We start from the raw sequence: 26,718 nt of genomic DNA, 5'->3' as shown, positions 1-26,718 counted from the left end.
TTTACAGAGGGCGACAATGGGAACTGCCATACTGATTTACAGAGGGCGACAGTGGGAGTTGCCATACTGATTTAAAGAGAACGATACTGGGAGATGTCATACTGTTATAAGGGGAACGACACTGGGCACGATGATGTAAGCAGAACGACAGACAGACAGACAGATAGACAGACAGACAGACACATAGACAGACAGACAGACAGACAGATAGACAGACAGACAGACACATAGACAGACAGACAGATAGACAGACAGACAGACACATAGACAGACAGACAGATAGACAGACAGACAGACAGACAGACAGATAGACAGACAGAAAGACAGACAGACACATAGACAGACAGACAGACAGACAGACAGACAGACACAACTGTTTATTGATAAACATTATGTGGCTGCGTATTATTAATATATCGAACACATTTGTACTTACACACTTCAACTAAACAACATTTATCACAACTAAAAGAAAAAATCTCAGTAAATAAGAAATATGTGAAAAGTATGATGAACTACAGATAATACATACAGAGCATGAACTACAGGTAATACAAAGCATGAACTACAGGTAATACATACAGAGCAGGAACTATTGGTAATACATACACAGCATGAACTACAGGTAATACATACAAAGAATGAAGAACTACAGGTAATACATACAGAGCATGAACTACATGTAATACATACAGAGCATAAATACAGGTACTACACACAGAGCATGATAAGCTACAGGTGATACATACAGAGTATGAACTTTAGGAAATACATACAGAGCACGAACTTTAGGTAATACATACAGAGCATGAACTACAGGTAATACATACAGAGACTGAACTACAGGTAATACATACAGAGCATGAACTACAGGTAGTACATACAAAGCATGAACTAGAGGTAATACATACAGAGCACGAACTTTAGGTAATACATACAGAGCATGAACTAGAGGTAATACATACAGAGCACGAACTTTAGGTAATACATACAGAGCATGAACTAATGGTTATACATACAAAGCATGATGAACTACAGGTAACACATACAGAGCATGAACTACAGGTAGTACATACAAAGCATGAACTAGAGGTAATACATACAGAGCATGAACTACATGAAATACATACAGAGCATGAACTACAGGTGATACAAACAGAGCATGAATTTCAGGTAATACATACCGAGCATGAACTACAGGTAATACATACAGGTCATGAACTACAGGTAATATATACAGAGCATGAGCTATAGGTAATGCATACAGAGCATGAACTACAGGTAATACACACAGAGCATGATGAACTAAAGGTAATACATACAGAGCATGAACTACAGGTAATACATACAGAGCATGATGAACTAAAGGTAATACATACAGAGCATGAACTACAGGTAATACATACAGTTCATGAACTACAGGTAATATATACAGAGCATGAGCTATAGGTAATGCATACAGAGCATGAACTACAGGTAATACATACAGAGCATGATGAAGTACAGGTAATACATACAGAGCATGAACTACAGGTAATCCATACAGAGCATGAGCTATAGGTAATACATACAAAGTATGAACTACAGGTAATACATACAGAGCATGAACTACAGGTAATGCACACAGAGTATGAACTACAATAATACATACAGAGCATAATGAAATACAGGTAATACATACAGAGCATGATGAATTACAGGTAATACATACAGATCATGGACTACAGGGAATACATACAGAGCATAATGAACTACAGATAATACATACAGAGCATGAACTACAGGTAATACATACAGATCATGAGCTATAGGTAATGCAGTCAGAGCATGAACTCCTGTTAATATATACAGAGCTTGATGAACTACAGGTAATGTATACAGAACATGAGCTATAGTAACACATACAAAGCATGAACAACAGATAATACATACAGAGCATGAACTACAGGTAATACATACAGAGCATGAACTACAGGTAATACACGCAGAGTATGAACTACAATAATACATACAGAGCATAATGAAATACAGGTAATACATACATTGCATGAATTCCGGTAAAATATACAGATCATGATGAACTACAGGTATGCATACAGAACACGTACTACAGGTAATGCATACAGAGCATGAACTACAGGTAATACATACTGTGCATGAACTACAGGTAACACATACAGAGCATGAACTACAGGTAATACATACAGTGCATGAACTACAGGTAATACATACAGTGCATGAACTACAGGTAATACATACAGTGCATGAACTACAGGTAATACATACAGTGCATGAACTACAGGTAATACATACTGTGCATGAACTACAGGTAACACATACAGAGCATGAACTACAGGTAATACATACAGTGCATGAACTACAGGTAATACATACAGTGCATGAACTACAGGTAATACATACAGTGCATGAACTACAGGTAATACATATAGAGCATGAACTACAGGTAATACATACAGAGCATGAACTACAGTAATGCATACAGAGCATGAACTACAGGTAATCCATACAGAGCATGAGCTATAGGTAATACATACAAAGTATGAACTACAGGTAATACATACAGAGCATGAACTACAGGTAATACATACAGAGCATGAACTACAGGTAATACATACAGAGCATGAACTACAGTAATGCATACAGAGCATGAACTACAGGTAATCCATACAGAGCATGAGCTATAGGTAATACATACAAGGTATGAACTACAGGTAATACATACAGAGCATGAACTACAGGTAATACATACAGTGCATGAACTACAGGTAATACATACAGTGCATGAACTACAGGTAATACATACAGAGCATGAACTACAGGTAAACATACAGAGCATGAACTACAGTAATGCATACAGAGCATGAACTAAAGGTAATACATACAGAGCATATAACTAAGGTAATACATACCGAGCAAGATGAACTAAGTATGATCATACAGAGCATGAGCTATAGGTAATACATACAAGGTATGAACTACAGGTAATACATACAGAGCATGAACTACAGGTAATACATACAGTGCATGAACTACAGGTAATACATACAGTGCATGAACTACAGGTAATACATACAGAGCATGAACTACAGGTAATACATACAGAGCATGAACTACAGTAATGCATACAGAGCATGAACTAAAGGTAATACATACAGAGCATGATGAACTAAAGGTAATACATACCGAGCAAGATGAACTAAAGGTAATACATACAGAGCATGAACTACAGGTAATACATACAGAGCATGATAAACTAAAGGTAATACATACAGAGCATGAACTACAGGTAATACATACAAAGCATGAACTACAGGTAATACATACAGAGCATGAACTATAATAGTACATACAGAGCATGAACTACAGTAATACATACACAGCATGAACTACAGGTGATACATGCACAACATGAACTACAGGTAATACATACAGAGCATGAACTACAGTAATACATACGGAGCATAAAATACAAGTAACACATACAGAGCATGAGCTATAGGTAAATACATGCAGAGTATGAGCTATAGGTAATACATACAGAGCATGAACTACAGGTAATACATACAGAATATGAACTACAGTTAATACATACAGAGTATGAACTACAGGTAATACATACAGAGTATGAACTACAAGTAATACATACAGAATATGGACTACAGGTAATACATACAGAGTATGAACTACAGGTAATACATACAGAGTATGAACTACAGGTAATACATACAGAGTATGAACTACAGGTATTTCATACAGAGCATGAACTATAGGTAATACATACAGATCATGAACTACTGGTAATACATACAGAGCATGAAATCCAGATAATATATACAGAGCATGGTGAACTACAGGTAATACATACAGAGCATGAACTACAGGTGATACATACAGATCATGAACTACTGGTAATACATATAGAGCATAAGCTGTAGGTATTACATTTAAAGCATGAACTATAAGTATTACATTCAAAGCATGAACTATAAGTAATACATACAGAGCATGATCTACAGGTAGTACATACAGAGCATGAACTACAGGTAATACATACAGAGCATGAACTACAGGTAATACATACAGAGCATGAACTACAGGTTATACATACAGAGCATGAAATCCAGATAATATATACAGAGCATGGTGAACTACAGGTAATACATACAGAGCATGAACTACAGGTAATACATACAGAGCATGAGCTACAGGTATCACATACAGAGCATGATGAACTGCAGGTAATATATACAGAGCATGAATTACAGGTAATACATACAGAGCATAAACTACAAGTAATGCATACAGCGCATGAACTACAGGTAATAAATACAGAGCATGAATTAGATGTAATACATACTGAGCATGAACTGCAGGTAATACATACAGAGCATGAGCTACAGGTAATACATACAGAGCATGAACTACAGGTAATACATATAGCATATGATGAACTACAGGTAATACATACAGAATATGAACTACAGGTAAAACATACAGTGGTATGATGAACTACAGGTAATACAATGTAGTCTGAACTACACCATGACCAAACTCGAGGCACATGTCCTCACGGTTCTGGTCAAGTCGAGTTAGCTGGAACGTTTCGAGGGTATCGTGTGTCCTAACCTGTTGTTGTTTTCGTCCCTCTGCGTTGAATCTTTTCCCTTTGGTTTGCCTACTGTAGGTAGAATGTGGAGTGAAAAGCAATGTTACAGACGCGTCTGATCATGTATGTAGTATTAGCTTTAATCTAATGTGTGGTGATGCATTAGAGGATGCCCCTGAGGTGATATTGTTGACATGATTGTGGCAGGAGAGGTTCGCTGGTGATAGTGACCGCCAGAATGTTACAAGTGTTCACCACCGGGACGCTGGTGCCTCCTACAGACATGTCCGGGCATACTAGGGTTTTGTGCTAGTAAATACGTGCATAGCTTGGCATTTTTGTAGGTTGATGATCATGTTGTTTTATATGGCCCAAGTATGGAGATCTTGGGTAGCCTGTGGTATGGGTACTTTCATACGTCATAGATCGTGAGGTCATAAACATACTGAAGGTGTGTATGTGAGCACCGTTGATCATGGCCAAGATGACAATGGGTCACCACACAGTACCCTGAGGCGCACCACACGTTATTTTGCTCCACTTACTAAGTTTCCCAGAGGGAGGCACCACGAACTCTCTGCAGCCGGTCGCTGAGGAAAGTGTAGAGGCAGCGGACAAGTTTGGGTCGCAGTCCTAGTTGGCAGACTCTCGGGGTCACAGCTGAGTGCGCCATAAGATCAAAGCCTTTTGAAAAGTCGTACACATGACCAACGAAAATAACTTGACGGGTTCGTCAGGATCAGTGGACATGTCATGAAAGAGACGGACAAAGTGGTGGAGCATTTTTGCGTGATACCATATTGTCCTGGGTCAATATGGGGAAGAATGTCGGATCTCAGTTCATCTCTGGTGCTGGTTCGAGTCTTCTTAGGTACTGGCACGGTGGTAGCTTGACGCCAGAGGGAAGGCACAAGCCCTTCCTTAACACATATTGTACGTGGGTGAGAGTTATGCTTAGTTCAGTGGCTAACTCCTGGGAGGGGACATAATGATGTAAGCAGTACCACACTGGGAGGGGACATAATGATGTAAGCAGTACCACATGGGAGGGGACATAATGATGTAAGCAGTACCACACTGGGAGGGGACATAATGATGTAAGCAGTACCACACTGGGAGGGGACATAATGATGTAAGCAGTACCACATGGGAGGGGACATAATGATGTAAGCAGTACCACACTGGGAGGGGACATAATGATGGAAGCAGTACCACACTGGATGTAGCCAGAAGTAATTAGTTTCCCATTTCCTAGAAGAGCGCGTGCGGTCAAAATTTGAGTCACTTCTTAAAAAATACCAACCAGAGTCAGGATCTCTTTAGATGGTTCTCTGCTTCTCATAGTAATGGAAGAATATTATAATTTTTCCACATAAAGTTTTGTTATATTTTATTCTGTTCCCAAAATGTACGTACAACACACGACTGGTCAACAGTGTTACCATCAACTGCTTCGCCACTTACCTCTATCTTAAAGTTCCTCACTGTTGCACCTGGTGCCTCATTGTTGCACCTGGTGAATCACTGTTGCACCTGGTGCCTCACTACTGCACCTAGTGCCTCACTACTGCACCTGGTGCCTCAATGTTGCATCTGGTGAATCACTGCTACACCTGGTGCCTCACTGCTGCACCTGGTGCCTCAGTACTGTACCTGGTGCTTCACTACTGCACCTGGTGCCTCACTGCTGCACCTTTTGCCTCAGTACTGCACCTGGTACCTCACTGCTGCACCTGTTGCCTCAGAACTGCACCTGGTGCCTCGCTGCTACACCCGGTGCCTCACTGCTGCACCTGGTACCTCACTACAGCACATGGTGCCTCACTGCTGCACCTGGTGCTTCACTGCTGCACCTGGTGCTTCACTGCTGCACCTGGTGCCTCACCGCTGCACCTGTTGCCTCAGTACTGCACTTGGTGCCTCACTGCTGCACCTGGTGCTTCACTGCTGCACCTGGCGCCTCATTGCTGCACCTGGTGCTCACTGCTGCACCTGGTACCTCACTACAGCACATGGTGCCTCACTATTGCACCTGGTGCTTCACTGTTGCACCTGGTGCTTCACTACTGCACCTGGTGCCTCACCGCTGTACATGTTGCCTCAGTACTGCACCTGGTGCCTCACTGCTGCACCTGGTGCTTCACTGCTGCACCTGGTGCCTCACTGCTGCACCTGTTGCCTCAGTACTGCACCTGGTGCCTCACTGCTGCACCTGGTGCCTCACTGCTGCACCTGGTGCTTCACTGCTGCACCTGGTGCCTCACTGCTGCACCTGGTACCTCACTGCTGCATCTGGTGCCTCACTGCTGCACCTGGTGCCTCGCTGCTGCACCTGGTGCCTCACTGATGCATCTGGTGCCTCGCTGCTGTACCTGGTGCCTCACTGCTGCACCTGGTGCCTCGCTGCTGCACCTGGTGCCTCACTACAGCACCTGGTACCTCACTGCTGCACCTGGTGCCTCACTACAGCACCTGGTGCCTCACTGCTGCACCTGGTGCCTCACTGCTGCACCTAGTGCCTCGCTGCTGCACCTGGTGCCTCACTGCTGCACCTGGTGCCTCACTGCTGCACCTGGTGCCTCGCTGCTGCACCTGCTGCCTCACTGCTGCACCTGGTGCCTCGCTGCTGCACCTGGTGCCTCACTGCTGCACCTGGTGCCTCGCTGCTGCACCTGGTGCCTCACTGCTGCACCTGGTGCCTCGCTGCTGCACCTGGTGCCTCACTGCTGCACCTGGTGCCTCGCTGCTGCACCTGGTGCCTCACTACAGCACCTGGTGCCTCACTGCTGCACCTGGTGCCTCACTGCTGCATCTGGTGCCTCACTGCTGCACCTGGTGCCTCGCTGCTGCACCTGGTGCCTCACTGCTGCACCTGGTGCCTCGCTGCTGCACCTGGTGCCTCACTGCTGCACCTGGTGTCTAACTGCTGCACCTGGTGTCTCACTGCTGCGTCTGGTGCCTCACTGCTGCACCTGGTGCCTCACTGCTGCACCTGGTGTCTCACTGCTGCATCTGGTGCCTCACTGCTGCACCTGGTGCCTCGCTGCTGCACCTGGTGCCTCACTGCTGCACCTGGTGCCTCGCTGCTGCACCTGGTGCCTCACTGCTGCACCTGGTGTCTCACTGCTGCACCTGGTGTCTCGCTGCTGCATCTGCTGCCTCACTGCTGCACCTGGTGCCTCACTACTGCACCTGGTGCCTCACTACTGCACCTGGTACCTCACTACTACACCTGGTACCTCACTGCTGCACCTGGTGCCTCACTGCTGCACCTGGTGCCTCACCACTGCACCTGGTACCTCACTACTGCACCTGGTGCCTCACTGCTGCACCTGGTACCTCACTACTGCACCTGGTGCCTCACTGCTGCACCTGGTTCCTCACTGCTGCACCTGGTGTCTCACTACAGCACCTGGTGCCTCACTGCTGCATCTGTTGCCTCACTGTTGCACCTGGTGCCTCACTGCTGCATCTGTTACCTCACTGTTGCACCTGGTGCCTCACTGCTGCATCTGTTGCCTCACTGTTGCACCTGGTGCCTCACTGCTGCATCTGTTGCCTCACTGTTGCACCTGGTGCCTCACTGCTGCATCTGTTGCCTCACTGTTGCACCTGGTGCCTCACTGCTGCACCTGGTGCCTCACTGCTGCACCTGGTGCCTCACTGTTGCACCTATTGTCTCTGCTGCACCTGGTACCTCACTACAGCACCTGGTGCCTTACTGCTGCACCTATTGTCTCTGCTGCACCTGGTACCTCACTGCTGCATCTGCTGCCTCACTGCTGCACCTGGTGTCTCGCTGCTGCACCTGGTGTCTCGCTGCTGCACCTGGTGTCTCACTACTGCACATGGTGTCTCACTGCTGCACCTGGTACCTCACTGCTGCACCTGGTGTCTCACTGCTGCACCTGGTGTCTCACTGCTGCACCTGGTGTCTCACTGCTGCACCTGGATCTTACTACTGCACCTGGTGCCTCACTGCTGCACCTGGTGCCTCACTGCTGCACCTGGTGCCTCACTGCTGCACCTGGTGCCTCACTGCTGCACCTATTGTCTCTGCTGCACCTGGTACCTCACTGCTGCATCTGCTGCCTCACTGCTGCACCTGGTGTCTCGCTGCTGCACCTGGTGCCTCACTACTGCACATGGTGTCTCTGCTGCACCTGGTACCTCACTGCTGCACCTGGTGTCTCACTGCTGCACCTGGTGTCTCACTGCTGCACCTGGATCTTACTACTGCACCTGGTGCCTCACTGCTGCACCTGGTGCCTCACTGCTGCACCTGGTGCCTCACTGCTGCACCTGGTGTCTCACTGCTGCACCTGGATCTTACTACTGCACCTGGTGCCTCACTGCTGCACCTGGTGCCTCACTGCTGCACCTGGTGCCTCACTGCTGCACTTGGTGCCTCCCTGCTGCACCTGGATCTCCCTGCTACATTTGGTGTCTCACTGCTACCCCTGGTACCTCACTGCTGCACCTGGTGCCTCCCTGTTGCACGTGGTACTTCACCGCTACACCTGGTGCCTCACTGCTGCACCTACTACTTCGCTGATGCAAGTGGTACTTCACTGTTGCACCGGGTGCCTCACTGCTGCACCTGGTGACTCACTGTTGCACTTGGTGCATCACTGCTGCACCTGGTACTTCACTGTTGCACCTGGTACATCACTGCTTCATCTGGTACCTTCACTGCTGCACCTTTTGCCTCACTACTGCAACTGTTGTTTCACTGTTGCACCTGGTACCTCACTGCTGCACCTGGTACCTCACTGTTGCAACTGGTAACTCACCGCTCCACCTGTTAACTCACTGCTAAAATGGTATTTCACTGTTGCACATGTTACCTCACTGTTGCACCCGGTATCTCACCGTTGCACCTGGTAACTCACTGTTATATCTGGTACTTCATGCCCCATCTGGTAACTCACTGCTGCACCTGGTACCTCACTGAGACACATAGTACCTCATGCTGCACCTGGTTCCTCATTGATACTCATGGTACCTCACTGCTTTACCTGGTACCTCATTGATACTCATGGTACCTCAGTGCTACACCTGGGACCTCATTGATACTCATGGTACCTCAGTGCTACACCTGGTACCTCATTGATACTCATGGTACCTCACTGCTGTACCTGGTACCTCATTGATACTCATGGTACCTCAGTGCTACACCTGGTACCTCATTGATACTCATGGTACCTCAGTGCTACACCTGGTACCTCATTGATACTCATGGTACCTCACTGCTGCACCTGGGACCTCATTGATACACGTGGTACCTCAGTGCTACACCTGGTACCTCATTGATACTCATGGTACCTCAGTGCTACACCTGGTACCTCATTGATACTCATGGTACCTCAGTGCTACACCTGGGACCTCATTGATACTCATGGTACCTCACTGCTGCACCTGGGACCTCATTGATACACGTGGTACCTCAGTGCTACACCTGGTACCTCATTGATACTCATGGTACCTCACTGCTGTACCTGGTACCTCATTGATACTCATGGTACCTCACTGCTGCACCTGGTACCTCAATGATACATGTGGTACCTCACTGTTGCACCTGATATTCAGCACATGTAACCTGTCTGTACTGTTCTTCCCACATTATGTAACTCGTACATTGTGTATGTAACGTAATATATTCTCATTGGCCATTGTAATGTCTGTACACGTACACATACAACCTCTGACACTCTGTACATGTACATCTCACATCAAGGGGTATTGTACAAATGCCATAAATTGCTTATTTCTTTATAAGTTACCTGAGTTAGCGTCAGAGTTACAGAATATCTTGTAATTATGTCTCGCGTGTATCCTCACTCTGCCCTGGACCAGCCTTCATCTCTGACCGGGAGAGGACCATCTCGGTCCCTGGACCCCACTCGGGCCCACTGACCGGGAGAGGACCATCTTGGTCCCTGGACCCCACTCGGGCCCACTGACCGGGAGAGGACCATCTCGGTCCCTTGACCCCACTCGGGCCCACTGACCGGGAGAGGACCTTTTTGGTTCCTGGACCCCACTCGGGCCCACTGACCGGGAGAGGACCATCTTGGTCCCTGGACCCCACTCGGGCCCACTGACCGGGAGAGGACCATCATGGTTCCTGGACCCCACTCGGGCCCACTGATCGGGAGAGGACCATCTTGGTGGTCCCTGGATCCCGCTCGGGCCCACTGACCGGGAGAACACCATCATGGTTCCTGGACCCCACTCGGGCCCACTGACCGGGAGTGGACCATCTCGGTCCCTGGACCCCACTCGGGCCCACTGACCGGGTACCCTCAACCATACTATCCCGTGTGTGTGTGTGTGTGTGTGTGTGTGTGTGTGTGTGTGTGTGTACTATACAGGGAGGGAGACAGTGTTGGCTCCAGCCAGCGTCAGGTTCTCGAGATGTGGCATCAATGGTGAGAATCGTTAGTCATGGCTTCCCACGACCTCTCCTTCCCACACACACACACACACGGCCCGTTGTGACCGTGGTGGGTGTGGTGGTGGAGTGTGTGGTGGTGGAGTGTGTGGTGGTGGAGAGTGTGTTGGTGGAGTGTGTGGTGGTGGAGTGTGTGGTGGTGGAGAGTGTGGTGGTGGAGTGTGTGGTGGTGGAGAGTGTGGTGGTGGAGTGTGTGGTGGTGGAGAGTGTGGTGGTGGAGTGTGTGGTGGTGGAGAGTGTGGTGGTGGAGAGTGTGGTGGTGGAGTGTGTGGTGGTGGAGAGTGTGTTGGTGGAGTGTGTGGTGGTGGAGTGTGTGGTGGTGCAGTGTGTGGTGGTGGAGAGTGTGTTGGTGGAGAGTGTGGTGGTGGAGTGTGTGGTGGTGGAGTGTGTGGTGGTGGAGTGTGTGGTGGTGGAGAGTGTGGTGGTGGAGTGTGTGGTGGTGGAGTGTGTGGTGGTGGAGTGTGTGGTGGTGGAGTGTGTGGTGGTGGAGTGTGTGGTGGTGGAGTGTGTGGTGGTGGAGTGTGTGGTGGTGGAGAGTGTGGTGGTGGAGTGTGTGGTGGTGGGTGTGGTGGTGGAGTGTGTGGTGGTGGAGTGTGTGGTGGTGGAGTGTGTGGTGGTGGAGTGTGTGGTGGTGGAGAGTGTGGTGGTGGAGTGTGTGGTGGTGGAGAGTGTGTTGGTGGAGTGTATGGTGGTGGAGTGTGTGGTGGTGGAGTGTGTGGTGGTGGAGTGTGTGGTGGTGGAGAGTGTGGTGGTGGAGTGTGTGGTGGTGGAGTGTGTGGTGGTGCAGTGTGTGGTGGTGGAGTGTGTGGTGGTGGAGTGTGTGGTGGTGGAGAGTGTGGTGGTGGAGTGTGTGGTGGTGGAGAGTGTGGTGGTGGAGTGTGTGGTGGTGGAGTGTGTGGTGGTGGAGTGTGTGGTGGTGGAGAGTGTGGTGGTGGAGTGTGTGGTGGTGGAGTGTGTGGTGGTGGAGTGTGTGGTGGTGGAGAGTGTGGTGGTGGAGTGTGTGGTGGTGGAGAGTGTGTTGGTGGAGTGTGTGGTGGTGGAGTGTGTGGTGGTGGAGAGTGTGTTGGTGGAGTGTGTGGTGGTGGAGTGTGTGGTGGTGGAGAGTGTGGTGGTGGAGTGTGTGGTGGTGGAGTGTGTGGTGGTGGAGAGTGTGTTGGTGGAGTGTGTGGTGGTGGAGTGTGTGGTGGTGGAGTGTGTGGTGGTGGAGTGTGTGGTGGTGGAGAGTGTGTTGGTGGAGAGTGTGGTGGTGGAGAGTGTGTTGGTGGAGTGTGTGGTGGTGGAGTGTGTGGTGATGGAGTGTGTGGTGGTGGAGAGTGTGGTGGTGGAGTGTGTGGTGGTGGAGAGTGTGTTGGTGGAGTGTGTGGTGGTGGAGTGTGTGGTGGTGGAGAGTGTGTTGGTGGAGTGTGTGGTGGTGGAGTGTGTGGTGGTGGAGAGTGTGGTGGTGGAGTGTGTGGTGGTGGAGAGTGTGGTGGTGGAGTGTGTGGTGGTGGAGTGTGTGGTGGTGGAGTGTGTGGTGGTGGAGAGTGTGTTGGTGGAGTGTGTGGTGGTGGAGTGTGTGGTGGTGGAGAGTGTGGTGGTGGAGTGTGTGGTGGTGGAGAGTGTGGTGGTGGAGTGTGTGGTGGTGGAGTGTGTGGTGGTGGAGTGTGTGCTTGTGGAGGGTTTTGGTTGTAGAGGGATGCGGTTTTGGAGAGCGTGTTATGGATAGTTTGGTTGTGGATGGTATGGTTGTGGAAGGTACTGTTGCAAAGGATGTGGTTATTGAAGTTGTGGAGGGTGTTATTGTGGAGGATGTGGTTGTTAAGGATGTGGTTGTTGAGGATGTGGTTGTTGAGGATGTGGTTGTTGAGGATGAGGTTGTTGAGGATGTGGTTGTTGAGGATGTGGTTGTTGAGGATGTGGTTGTTGAGGATGTGGTTGTTGAGGATGTGGTTGTTAAGGATGTGGTTGTTGAGGATGAGGTTGTTGAGGATGTGGTTGTTGAGGATGTGGTTGTTGAGGATGAGGTTGTTGAGGATGTGGTTGTTGAGGATGTGGTTGTTGAGGATGTGGTTGTTGAGGATGTGGTTGTTAAGGATGTGGTTGTTGAGGATTTGGTTGTTGAGGATGTGGTTGTTGAGGATGTGGTTGTTGAGGATGTGGTTGTTGAGGATGAGGTTGTTGAGGATGTGGTTGTTGAGGATGTGGTTGTTGAGGATGTGGTTGTTGAGGATGTGGTTGTTGAGGATGAGGTTGTTAAGGATGTGGTTGTTGAGGATGTGGTTGTTGAGGATGTGGTTGTTGAGGATGTGGTTGTTGAGGATGTGGTTGTTAAGGATGTGGTTGTTGAGGATGTGGTTGTTGAGGATGAGGTTGTTGAGGATGAGGTTGTTGAGGATGTGGTTGTTGAGGATGTGGTTGTTGAGGATGTGGTTGTTGAGGATGAGGTTGTTGAGGATGTGGTTGTTAAGGATGTGGTTGTTGAGGATGTGGTTGTAGAGGATGAGGTTGTTGAGGATGTGGTTGTTGAGGATGTGGTTGTTGAGGATGTGGTTGTTGAGGATGTGGTTGTTGAGGATGTGGTTGTTAAGGATGTGGTTGTTGAGGATGTGGTTGTTGAGGATGTGGTTGTTAAGGATGTGGTTGTTGAGGATGTGGTTGTTGAGGATGTGGTTGTTAAGGATGTGGTTGTTGAGGATGTGGTTGTTGAGGATGTGGTTGTTGAGGATGTGGTTGTTGAGGATGTGGTTGTTAAGGATGTGGTTGTTGAGGATGTGGTTGTTGAGGATGTGGTTGTTAAGGATGTGGTTGTTGAGGATGTGGTTGTTGAGGATGTGGTTGTTGAGGATGTGGTTGTTAAGGATGTGGTTGTTAAGGATGTGGTTGTAGAGGATGTGGTTGTTGAGGATGTGGTTGTTGAAGATGTGATTGTTAAGGATGTGGTTGTTAAGGATGTGGTTGTTAAGGATGTGGTTGTTAAGGATGTGGTTGTTGAGGATGTAGTTGTTAAGGATGTGGTTGTAGAGGATGTGGTTGTTGAGGATGAGGTTGTTGAGGATGTGGTTGTTGAGGATGTGGTTGTTGAGGATGAGGTTGTTGAGGATGAGGTTGTTGAGGATGTGGTTGTTGAGGATGTGGTTGTTGAGGATGAGGTTGTTGAGGATGAGGTTGTTGAGGATGAGGTTGTTGAGGATGTGGTTGTTGAGGATGAGGTTGTTGAGGATGAGGTTGTTGAGGATGAGGTTGTTGAGGATGTGGTTGTTGAGGATGTGGTTGTTGAGGATGTGGTTGTTGAGGATGTGGTTGTAAGGATGTGGTGAGAGGATGTGGTTGTTGAGGATGTGGTTGTTGAGGATGAGGTTGTTGAGGATGTGGTTGTTGAGGATGAGGTTGTTGAGGATGTGGTTGTTGAGGATGAGGTTGTTGAGGATGAGGTTGTTGAGGATGTGGTTGTTAAGGATGTGGTTGTAGAGGATGTGGTTGTTGAGGATGTGGTTGTTGAGGATGTGGTTGTTGAGGATGTGGTTGTAGAGGATGAGGATGGGTTGTTGAGGATGTGGTTGTTGAGGATGTGGTTGTTGAGGATGTGGTTGTTAGGATGTGGTTGTTGAGGATGTGGTTGTTGAGGATGTGGTTGTTGAGGATGAGGTTGTTAAGATGTGGTTGTTGAGGATGTGGTTGTTGAGGATGTGGTTGTTAGGATGTGGTTGTTGAGGATGTGGTTGTTAAGGATGTGGTTGTTAGGATGTGGTTGTTAAGGATGTGGTGTTGTTAAGGATGTGGTTGTTAAGGATGTGGTTGTTGAGGATGGGTGTTAGGATGTGTTGTTAGGATGTGGTTGTTGAGGATGTGGTGTTAAGGATGTGGTTGTTAGGATGTGGTTGTTAAGGATGTGGTTGTAAGGATGAGTTGTTAAGGATGTGGTTTGTTAAGGATGTGGTTGTTGAGGATGTGGTTGTTAAGGATGTGGTTGTTGAGGATGTGGTTGTTAAGGATGTTGTTAAGATGTGGTTGTTGAGGATGTGGTTGTTAAGGATGTGGTTGTTGAGGATGTGGTTGTTAAGGATGTGGTTGTTGAGGATGTGGTTGTTAAGGATGTGGTGGTTAAGGATGTGGTTGGTAAGGATGTGGTTGTTGAGGATGAGGTTGTTTAGGATGTGGTTGTTAAGGATGTGGTTGTTAAGGATGTGGTTGTTGAGGATGTGGTTGTTAAGGATGTGGTTGTTGAGGATGTGGTTGTTGAGGATGTGGTTGTTGAGGATGTGGTTGTTAAGGATGTGGTTGTTAAGGATGTGGTTGTTAAGGATGTTGTTAAGGATGTGGTTGTTGAGGATGTGGTTGTTAAGGATGGTGTTAAGGATGTGGTTGTTGAGGATGTGGTTGTTAAGGATGTGGTTGCGGAAGGTGTGATTATGGAGAGTGTTGTTGTCGAGTGTTGTGGCTGGAGGGTGTTGTTTTGTAGTTTCGTTATAGAAGGTGTGGTGTTAGGGTTGTGATTTTGATGTGTGTGTGTGTGTTGAGGTTATGATATTACTGGCTGCGGTCATGGAGGCTGTTGGTGTGGAAATAGAGAATTTGGTTGTAGACAAGATGGTCGAGGAGGGTTGTGATTAATAGGGTTATCGTAATAGAGGGGCTGGTTGTGGAGGGTTGTGGATTGATGGATGTGGTTGTGGAGGGTTGTGGCTTGATGGTTGTGGTTGTGGAAGGTTGTGGTTATGGAGAGTATGATTGTGAAGGGTTGAGGTTCTAGAGAATTTTGGTTGCAGGGGATGTGGTTGTGGAAGCTATGGTTGTCGAGGCGAAGGTTGTAGTTATTGAAGGGTTGTGTTTGTAGAGGATGTAATTGTAGAGGGCTGTGGTTGTGGTAAATGTTACTTGTGGAGGGCTGTGCAGGGTTGTGCTTGTGGAAGGTGTGCTCTTGGAATGTGTGATCGTGGAGGATTGTGGAGAGTGTGGTTGTGGGTTGTGTGATAAGGAAGGCTGTGGTTGTGGAGGCTGCCGTTCGAGATGTTATGGTTATGGAAGGTGTCATTGCAAAAGATGAAGTTGAAAAAGATTTGGTAATTATGACTGATGTTGTGGAGGGTGTGGTAGTGGTAGTTGTGATTTTAGAGAGTGTGATAGTGGAAGTTGTGATTGCAGAGGGTATGGTTGTGGATGTTGTGATTGTAAAGAGTGTGGTAGTAGAAGATGTGATTGTAGAGGGTGCTTAGTGGAAGTTGTGACTATAGAGGGTGTGGTAGCGGAAGTTGTGATTGTAGAGGGTATGGTAGTGGAAGTTGCGATTGTAGAGGGTGTGGTTGTAAAATTTGTGATTGCAGAGGGTATGGTAGTGGAAGTTGTAATTGTAGAGGGTGTGATAGTAGAAGTTGTGGTTGTAGAGGATATGGTAGTGGAAGCTGTGATCGTGGATACTAAAAGATACTAAAAGATGTAATTGTAGTTGTGGTAGTGAAAGCTGTTATTGTAGAGGATGTGGTAGAGGAACCTGTGATTGTAGGTGTGGATAGTGAAAGCTGCAATTGTAAAGGGTGTGGTAGTGTTTAGTCTTCAGCTATGAGTGCAATTAATTATTTGTGGAGGAGAGGAAATCGTTGAAGAAAAAGGAGAAAAAGTGTAGGTGGGCAAGAAAGAACCTTTCGGGTCACCGCTTTTGACGGAGAAAAGAGAGGAAGCTGATCCATCAACAACCACAGAGATAGATCAGCTAGAGAGGAAGCTAGATATGAAGGAGCAAAGTGAGAGAGGGAAGCTAAAATAGGAGAGCTTAGAGATGTGACCTCGATGCCACACTCTGCTAAAAGCTTTGGATATGGCAAGAGCAACTACATATGACTCCCAAAATCTTTCAGGGATGATGACGAGACATTAGCAAGATAGGAAAGAATATAACCAGTGGATCTCGCCTCACGGAAGTCATACTGGTGACCAGAGAGAAGACTGTGAGTTTAGAGATGTATAAGGATAAGGGAGTTGAGAAGGGGGTTCAAAGACTTGGGAAATCCTAGATGTTAAAGCAATAGGACGATAGTTACAGGGGTCAGAACGGTCACCCTTCTTAGGGATGGCAAGTATGGATGCATGTTTCTAAAGAGAAGGAAAAGTTCTGGTTTTTAAACGGAAACTGAACAGACGAGCAAGCACAGGTGCAAGTTCAGAGACACAGTGCTTCAGTACACGGGGATGGATGCCATCAGGACCATAAGCCTTGCTTGTGTCCAGAGAAAGGAGCGCTTTTCAGACAGTCCGAAAAGAGATTACAGGAAGAGGCATAGGATTAGTAAGAGGAGCATCAAGGGGTGAAGGAATGTGAGAGTCATCCAGAGTGGAGTTAGAGGAGAAACGGGAACCAAAGAAAGTTGCTTTGTCTCCGGCAGAGACAGATATAAAACTGTCAGATCGCAAAAGTGACAAAAAGGTAGAGGGACAGAGGTTGATAGACATGCCCTAGGTAAAGACCAGAAAGACTTATCAGTGGATGAAGAGGAGAGGTTATCGCACTTCCTTTGATTAAAGGAACACTTTGCAGTGATTACGGGCAGTGATAAAAGATGAACGGGGGTCAGAGGAAGGAAAGTTTTTCCAAGCCCGAAATACCTGATCCCTTGCCTCAATGGCCTCAGAACAAGAACGGTTGAACCATTGATTAGATGAAGAGGACATCTTGGAGGAAGAGGGGATCAATACTTCCATTACCACAACAATAACGTCTGCTATGCGTTTGGCGGAGACAGAAGCATCACCACATAAGAGCCAGAAAATTTACCCATGGAAAGTCAGAAAAGAAGTTACGCAAGTTATTCCAGCCAGCTTTGTTGAGGTGCCGGTATTTACGTTTAGACAGGGCTGCTGGAGGGGAAGGTGCCGTTAGAATTAATACATTTATGAGAGTGTGATCAGATGAACCAATTGGAGGTCATTTGATGTGCACGGGGAGAGACGTGGCGGGGGCGCCATTGGTAAACAAGTACCGGTTAATACTTGTTTACAAAAGGCATTTTGGCTGCATCTCTTCCTTGTGTGTCGAATGACTGTTCTGGGACTTCTGTCTCATTCTTGTGGCTCACCTGACGATGTGATCATTGCGCGGGGATGCACTTGGGAATTTGTCGTGTTTCACTTATCCTCGTGGTTATCAGCAAATATACACACACTCACACACACACAGGAAAAGACAGGAAAAGGCCACATTCGCTCGCACTCAGTCTCTAGCTGTCATGTGTAATGCACCGAAACCACAGCTCCCTATCCACATCCGGGCCCCACAAACCTTTCCATGGTTTGCGCCAGACGCTTTACATGCCCTGGTTCAGTCCAATGACAAGTCGACCCCGATATACCACATCATTCCAATTCACTGTATTCCTTGCACGCCTTTCATCCTCTGTATGTTCAGGCCCCGATTGCTCAAAATCTTTTTCACTCCATCCTTCCACCTCCAATTTGGTCTCCCACTTCCCCTTCCCTCCAACTCTGACACATATAACCTCTTTGTCAATCTTTCCTCACTCATTCTCTCTCTGTGTCCAAACAATTGCAACACACCCTCTTCTGCTCTCTCGACCACACTCTTTCCATTACCACACATCTCTCTTACCCTTTCATTACACTCGATCAAACCACCTCACACCACATATTGTCCTCAAACATTTCATTTCCAACACACCAATCCTCCTATGCACAACCCTATTTATAGCCCGTGCCTCACAACAATATAACATTGTTGGAACCACTATTCCTTCAAACATACCCAGTTTTGCTCTCCGAAATAACGTTCTCGCCTTCTACACATTCTTCAACGCTCCCAGAACCTTCGCCCCCTCCCCCACCCTGTGACTCACTTTCACTTCCATGGTTCCATCCGCTGCTAAATCCACTCCTGATATCTAAAACACTTCACTTATTCCAGTTTTTCTCCATTCAAACATACCTCCCAATTAACTTGTCCCCCAACCTAATAACCTTGCTCTTATTCACATTTCCTCTCAGCTTTCTTCTTTCACACACTTTACCATACTCAGTCACCAACATCTAAAGATTTCTCACCCGAATCAACCATCAGCGCTGTACTATCAGCGAACAACTGACCCACTTTCCAAGCCCTCTCATCCACAACAGACTGCAAACTTGCCCCTCTCTCCAAAACTCTTGCATTCACCTCCCTAACAACCCCATCCATAAACCAATCAAACAACCATAGAGACATCACGCACTCCTGCCGCAAACCGACCTTCACTGGGAACCAATCATTTTCCTTTCTTCCTACTCGTACACGTGCCTTACATACTCGATAAAAACTTTTCACTGCTTCTAGCAACTTACCTTCCACACCATATACTCTTGATACCTTCCACATAGCATCTCTATCAACTCTATCATATACCTTCTCCAGATCCATAAATGCTACCTACAAATCCATCTGTTTTCTAAGTATTTCTCACATACATTCTTCAAAGCAAACATCTGATCCACACATCCTCTACCACTTCTGAAACCACGCTGCTCTTCCCCAATCTGATGCTCTGTACATGCCTTCACTCTCTCAATCGATACCCTCCCATATGATTTCCCAGGAACACTCAACAAATTTATACCTCTGTTATTTGAACTCTCACCTTTATCCCCTTTGTCTTTGTACAATGGCACTATGCATGCATTCCGCCAATTCTTAGGCACTTCACCTTGAACCGTAAATACATTGAATATCCTCACCTACCAGTCAACAACACAGTCACCCCCCTTTTTCAATAAAATTCACAGCAAAAATTTGGACGATTTTTGCAGGGAAATAGTGCAAATGACTGGGAGATGTATAAAAGAAAGAAGAGGCAAGAGGTCAGGAGAAAGGTCCAAGATGTGAAAAAGAGGGCAAATGAGAATTGGGGTGAGAGAGTATCATTAGATTTTAGGGAGAAAGAAATGTTTTGGAAAGAGGTAAATAAAGTGCGTGAGACAAGAGAACAAATGGAAACATCTGTGAAGGGGGCAAATGGGGAAGTAATAACAAGTAGTGGTGAAGTGAGGCGGAGATGGAGTTAGTATTTTGAAGGTTTGTTGAATGTGACTGATGATAAATTGGCAGATATAGTGTGTTTTGGTCGAGGTGGTGTGCGGAGTGAGAGGGTCAGGGAGAATGATTTGGTAAACAGAGAAGAGGTAGTGAAAAATTTGCAGCGGGTTGGATGGTATTGCTGTGGAATACACACACACACACACACACACACACACACACACACATATATATATATATTTTTTTTTCATACGATTCGCCATTTCCCGCATTTGCGAGGTAGCGTTAAGAACAGAGGACTGGGCCTTAGAGGGAAAATCCTCACCTGGCCCCCTTCTCTGTTCCTTCTTTTGGAAAATTAAAAAAAAAAACGAGAGGGGAGGATTTCCAGCCACCCGCTCCCTCCCCTTTTAGTCGCCTTCTACGACACGCAGGGAATACGTGGGAAGTATTCTTTCTCCCCTATCCCCAGGGATAATATATATATATATATATATATATATATATATATATATATATATATATATATATATATATATATATATATATATATTTTTTTTTTTTTTTTTGCTTTGTCGCTGTCTCCCGCGTTTGCGAGGTAGCGCAAGGAAACAGACGAAAGAAATGGCCCAACCCACCCCCATACACATGTATATACATACGTCCACACACGCAAATATACATACCTACACAGCTTTCCATGGTTTACCCCAGACGCTTCACATGCCTTGATTCAATCCACTGACATCACGTCAACCCCGGTATACCACATCGCTCCAATTCACTCTATTCCTTGCCCTCCTTTCACCCTCCTGCATGTTCAGGCCCCGATCACACAAAATCTTTTTCACTCCATCTTTCCACCTCCAATTTGGTCTCCCTCTTCTCCTCGTTCCCTCCACCTCCGACACATATATCCTCTTGGTCAATCTTTCCTCACTCATTCTCTCCATGTGACCAAACCATTTCAAAACACCCTCTTCTGCTCTCTCAACCACGCTTTTTTTATTTCCACACATCTCTCTTACACTTACGTTACTTACTCGATCAAACCACCTCACACCACACATTGTCCTCAAACATCTCATTTCCAGCACATCCATCCTCCTGCGCACAACTCTATCCATAGTCCACGCCTCGCAACCATACAACATTGTTGGAACCACTATTCCTTCAAACATACCCATTTTTGCTTTCCGAGATAATGTTCTCGACTTCCACACATTCTTCAAGGCTCCCAGAATTTTCGCCCCCTCCCCCACCCTATGATCCACTTCCGCTTCCATGTTTCCATCCATATATATATATATATATATATATATATATATATATATATATATATATATATATATATATATATATATCGTTGATGGGATGGCCTTAATTACGGCCTCAGCTGCCCATGCCGTCTCAGCTAACATAAAAAGAAAAAGAAAATGCAGCAAGGTGGGCTAGAGGTGAAAAACAAATCTAGAATATTAGGAGAGTGATCACAGCGGTCAGGAATATACGCGGGGCGGGAGATAATTTGCTCTAAATCATAGAAAATGGATAATGTGTGGGGAGGAATTCAACCATTTCCTATGGTGAACGTTGAAATTCCTGAGGCAGAGGATCTCGGCTTGCGGGTGAGAGGATGTTACAGTCTCATGGCAGGAGTTTAGATTGTCGAAGAAGGATAAAAAGTTTGTAGAATTAGAAGATCAATGGTTGCGAGACAGACCATGAACTATTTTAACGTTACATATCATATATTCTGGAACGCTACCGTGAACGATGTTATAAATATGATCAAACTTCACCTGTTCTACTCGGTATTCTGCTGGGACAGCACCAACCATTGATCAGAACCAGCTTAAACTGTGGGAGGAGCGTTAAGCATACATCTTAGGATGTTAGTCACCATAACCTGAATCCTCCCCTGCAATATCTGATCAAGACTACCATACCATCATGAACAAACATGATGGAAATATCGCTGAACCCAAACACACAGAAGTCTCTTATTCTTTCGTAAACGAGGTTGTGGATGTTTCTGTAGAGATATTTAAGTTCGAACATTTAGCAAGTATATTCAGAGGCGATACCGTCAGCGTATTATGTTTGGTCTAATGTTACGTCAAAATAGGTTACACTTAGCTTTAGTTGACCGTCGTTTCTATTACACGACACCTTGATGGAACCAACATTAATCCATCCTTCTGCAGCAGAATGGTCCTAATTTGACCCAAATGCAGTGACATTCTATTCTCTGCTAACCAGTTACTTGCTGAATCCATCTCGGTACTCAAGGTCCCCACAGTTGCATGAAGTAGGGTAAGGGCATGTACAGAGCATCAGACTGGGGAAGAGCAGTGTAGTTTCAGAAGTAGTAGAGGATGTGTGGATCAGGTGTTTGCTTTGAAGAATGTGTGTGAGAAATACTAAAAGAAACAGAAGGACTTGTATGAGGCCTTTTTTGATCTGGAGAAGGCATATGATGGGGTTAATAGAGATATTTTGTGGAAGGTCCTAAGAATATATGGTGTGGGAGGTAAGCTGCTAGAAGTAGTGAAAAGTTTTTATCAATAAAGTAAGGCATGTGTACGAATATTAAGAGAGAGGAGTAAATGGTTCCAAGTGAAGGTTGGTCTGTGGAAGGGTGTGTGATTTCACCATGACTATTTGATTTGTTTATGGATAGGGTGGTGACAGAAGTAAATGCAAGAGTTTGGAGAGAGGGGCGAGTATGCAGTCTGTTGGGGATGAGAAGGCCTCGAAAGAGTCTGTTGTTGTTTGCTGATAATACAGCACTGGTGGCTGATTCAAGTGAGAAATTGTAGAAGCTGGTGACTGAGTTTGGAAGAGTATGTGAAAGGAGGAAGTTGAGGGTAAATGTGAATAAAATAGGGTATTTGGATTTAGCAAGGTAGAGGGGCAGGTTAGATGGGGTATGAGTCTGAATAAAGAAATATTGGAGGAGGTGAAGTATTTTAGATATATGAGAACGGGCATGGCTGCAAATGGAATTATGAAAGCAGAACTGCGTCATTGGTTGAGTAAAGGGAGAAGGTTCTAGGAGCTTTGAAGAATGTGTGGAACGATAGTTGTCATATATAGTGCCCCGAATCTAGAGCTGCCCATGTACAACCAGGCCCCGCAAACGTTTCCATGGTTTCCTTAAACCAATGCATATGCTCTGGTTCAGCCCATTGATAATTCGTCGCTCAAATTCGCTCCATACCTTGCACACCATATACCCCTTTAGCATGTGCAGATCCCGAACTCTTGAAGCATCCTTCACTCCATTATTCAAACTTCTCCTTGGTGTCCCGATTTCCTTGTCTCCCGACTCCAGACATGTATACCCTCTCAGATAGCCTCTCCTCACTCATCCTCTCCATATGTCCAAACCATATCAACACACCCTCTTCATCTCTCATGATTTTTTTCTTAATACAGCACACTTTGTGATTACTGCATGTGCGTTTCGGGAAGTGAGTTTTACGCTCGTGCCCCGTCTCTTAACCTTGTATGTAATTACCATGTCTTTACTCCTGTGTACACACACACACACACACACACACACACACACACACACATCCCAGTCTAAGCCAGGTACCCATTTATCGACCAGCCCCGAGGGGAGGATGAACACCTACGTAGAGAGTGGGTCCACTTCCACGTCCAGGATTCGTCCCCATACGGGCACGACCCCTGGCTGGCCTGTGCTTACTCATGGTCAGTGAGGCCCGTGGATATACATGTGTGGGTAAACTATGGGTTTTTTATTCTAGGCTGTATAAATGTAATAGGGGAAGAAAGTAACGCATTAGAGAAGGGAGCTTGTCTCGCTCATCACCAGGATGGGAGGCGTCACACTATTGACATTTCTCAGAAAGTAGACATAATCTGGCAATGGAAAAGGGCAACATGTAAACATGTCCAGGGGAACAGGGAGGAACGGACCGGTTCAAGACGAGGACTTGAGCCTGGCTGACACTTGGAGAATCTATAACACGTAAACAAAATACAGGCCAACTTCCTTTCTTGCCGACCATTTATAACGAGTTTATTGATGTTACAGGAGAGCAGGAGCGTGGTCTGGCTGGCGGTGTGGCTGGTGGTGTGTCTGGTGGTGGTGGTCGGGCAGAAGGAGGTCGACCAGTGTTCACAGATGAGGGAGGAGTGTAGCCTCGAGACACAGATGACCCAGCTGGATGGATACCCGCACGTGACCCTCAACATCTCCTGCTACTGCAAGCAGAACACGCACAAGGTCAGTGTAGCAGGATCGTCACCCACACAGGCACAAGGTCAGTGTAGCAGGATCGTCACCCCCACAGGTACAAGGTCAGTGTAGGAGGATCGTCACCCACACAGGCACAAGGTCAGTGTAGCAGGACACAGGCACAAGGTCAGTGTAGCAGGATCGTCACCCACACAGGTACAAGGTCAGTGTAGCAGGACACAGGCACAAGGTCAGTGTAGCAGGATCGTCACCCCCACAGGCACAAGGTCAGTGTAGCAGGATCGTCACCCCCACAGGTACACGGTCAGTGTAGCAGGATCGTCACCCACACAGGCACAAAGTCAGTATAGCAGGATCGTCACCCACACAGGCACAAGGTCAGTGTAACAGGATCATCACCCACACAGGCACAAGGTCAGTGTAGCAGGATCATCACCCACACAGGCACAAGGTCAGTGTAGCAGGATCATCACCCACACAGGTACAAGGTCAGTGTAACAGGATCATCACCCACACAGGCACAAGGTCAGTGTAGCAGGATCATCACCCACACAGGCACAAGGTCAGTGTAGCAGGATCATCACCCACACAGGCACAAGGTCAGTGTAGCAGGATCGTCACCCACACAGGCACAAGGTCAGTGTAGCAGGATCATCACCCACACAGGCACAAGGTCAGTGTAGCAGGATCATCACCCACACAGGCACAAGGTCAGTGTAGCAGGATCGTCACCCACACAGGCACAAGGTCAGTGTAGCAGGATCATCCCCCACACAGGCACAAGGTCAGTGTAGGAGGATCGTCACCCACACAGGCACAAGGTCAGTGTAGCAGGATCGTCACCCACACAGGCACAAGGTCAGTGTAGCAGGATCGTCACCCACACAGGCACAAGGTCAGTGTAGCAGGATCGTCACCCACACAGGCACAAGGTCAGTGTAGCAGGATCATCACCCACACAGGCACAAGGTCAGTGTAGCAGGATCGTCACCCACACAGGCACAAGGTCAGTGTAGCAGGATCGTCACCCACACAGGCACAAGGTCAGTGTAGCAGGATCGTCACCCACACAGGCACAAGGTCAGTGTAGCAGGATCGTCACCCACACAGGCACAAGGTCAGTGTAGCAGGATCGTCACCCACACAGGCACAAGGTCAGTGTAGCAGGATCGTCACCCACACAGGCACAAGGTCAGTGTAGCAGGATCGTCACCCACACAGGCACAAGGTCAGTGTAGCAGGATCAGTCACCCACACAGGCACAAGGTCAGTGTAGCAGGATCGTCACCCACACAGGCACAAGGTCAGTGTAGCAGGATCGTCACCCACACAGGCACAAGGTCAGTGTAGCAGGATCGTCACCCACACAGGTACAAGGTCAGTGTAGCAGGATCGTCACCCACACAGGTACAAGGTCAGTGTAGCAGGATCGTCACCCATACAGGCACAAGGTCTGTATAGCAGGATCGTCACCCACACAGGTACAAGTTCAGTGTAGCACGATCTTCACCCCCACAAGCACAAGGTCAGTGTAGCAGGACCGTCACCCCCACAGGCACAAGGTCAGTGTAGCAGGATCGTCACCCACACAGGTACAAGGTCAGTGTAGCAGGATCGTCACCCATACAGGCACAAGGTCTGTATAGCAGGATCGTCACCCACACAGGTACAAGTTCAGTATAGCACGATCTTCACCCCCACAAGCACAAGGTCAGTGTAGCAGGACCGTCACCCCCACAGGCACAAGGTCAGTGTAGCAGGATCGTCACCCCCACAGGTACAAGGTCAGCGTCACCCACACAGGTCGTCAGTAAGTGACCAGCAGTAGATCTGGTCAGTGTAGTCGTCAGCAGACTCAAACTTCAGATGGTGTTTTCAAGGTATGTGATGAGGACTCTGGCTTACTGATCTCTGACCAATCTCTAAACGTTTTACTAAACAGTAGTTTGATATTAGGGATAAACCATGGAAAGGTCTGTGGGGCCTGGATGTGGAAAGGGAGCTGTGGTTTCGGTGCATTACACATGACAGCTTGAGATTAAGTGTATATGTTGATATGAATATGTATGTATATGTGCGTGTATGGGCGTTTACATATATCTATTTTGTTTATCTATTATACTTTGTCGCTGTTTCCCGCGTTAGCGAGGTAGCGCAAGGAAACAGACGAAAGAATGGCCCAACCCACCCACATACACATGTATATACATACATGTCCACACGTACATATACATACCTGTACATTTCAACGCATATATATATATATATATATATATATATATATATATATATATATATATATATATATATATATATATATATATATATATATATATACAGACACATACACATGTACATAATTCATACTTGCTGCCTTTATTCATTCCTGTCGCCACACCGCCACACGTGAAATGACA

General features: G+C 46.9%; 1 protein-coding gene across 1 annotated transcript in view; it reads left to right on the top strand.

Moving 5' to 3' along the window:
- The window catches only part of LOC139749891 (uncharacterized), a 226,424-nt gene that overhangs the window by 6,379 nt on the left and 193,327 nt on the right, over positions 1–26,718 (top strand). Inside the window, exon 2 of the mRNA XM_071664275.1 lies at positions 24,137–24,328. Coding sequence (XP_071520376.1) covers positions 24,137–24,328 — 192 coding nt within the window. The remainder of the gene's footprint in view (positions 1–24,136; positions 24,329–26,718) is intronic.

This window comes from Panulirus ornatus, chromosome 8 (genome assembly GCF_036320965.1).
Source record: "Panulirus ornatus isolate Po-2019 chromosome 8, ASM3632096v1, whole genome shotgun sequence".
NCBI classification, from domain to species: Eukaryota; Metazoa; Arthropoda; class Malacostraca; order Decapoda; family Palinuridae; genus Panulirus; species Panulirus ornatus.
The sequence above is the reverse complement of the archived record's forward strand: the minus strand, read 5'-3'. Positions and strand labels throughout refer to the sequence as shown.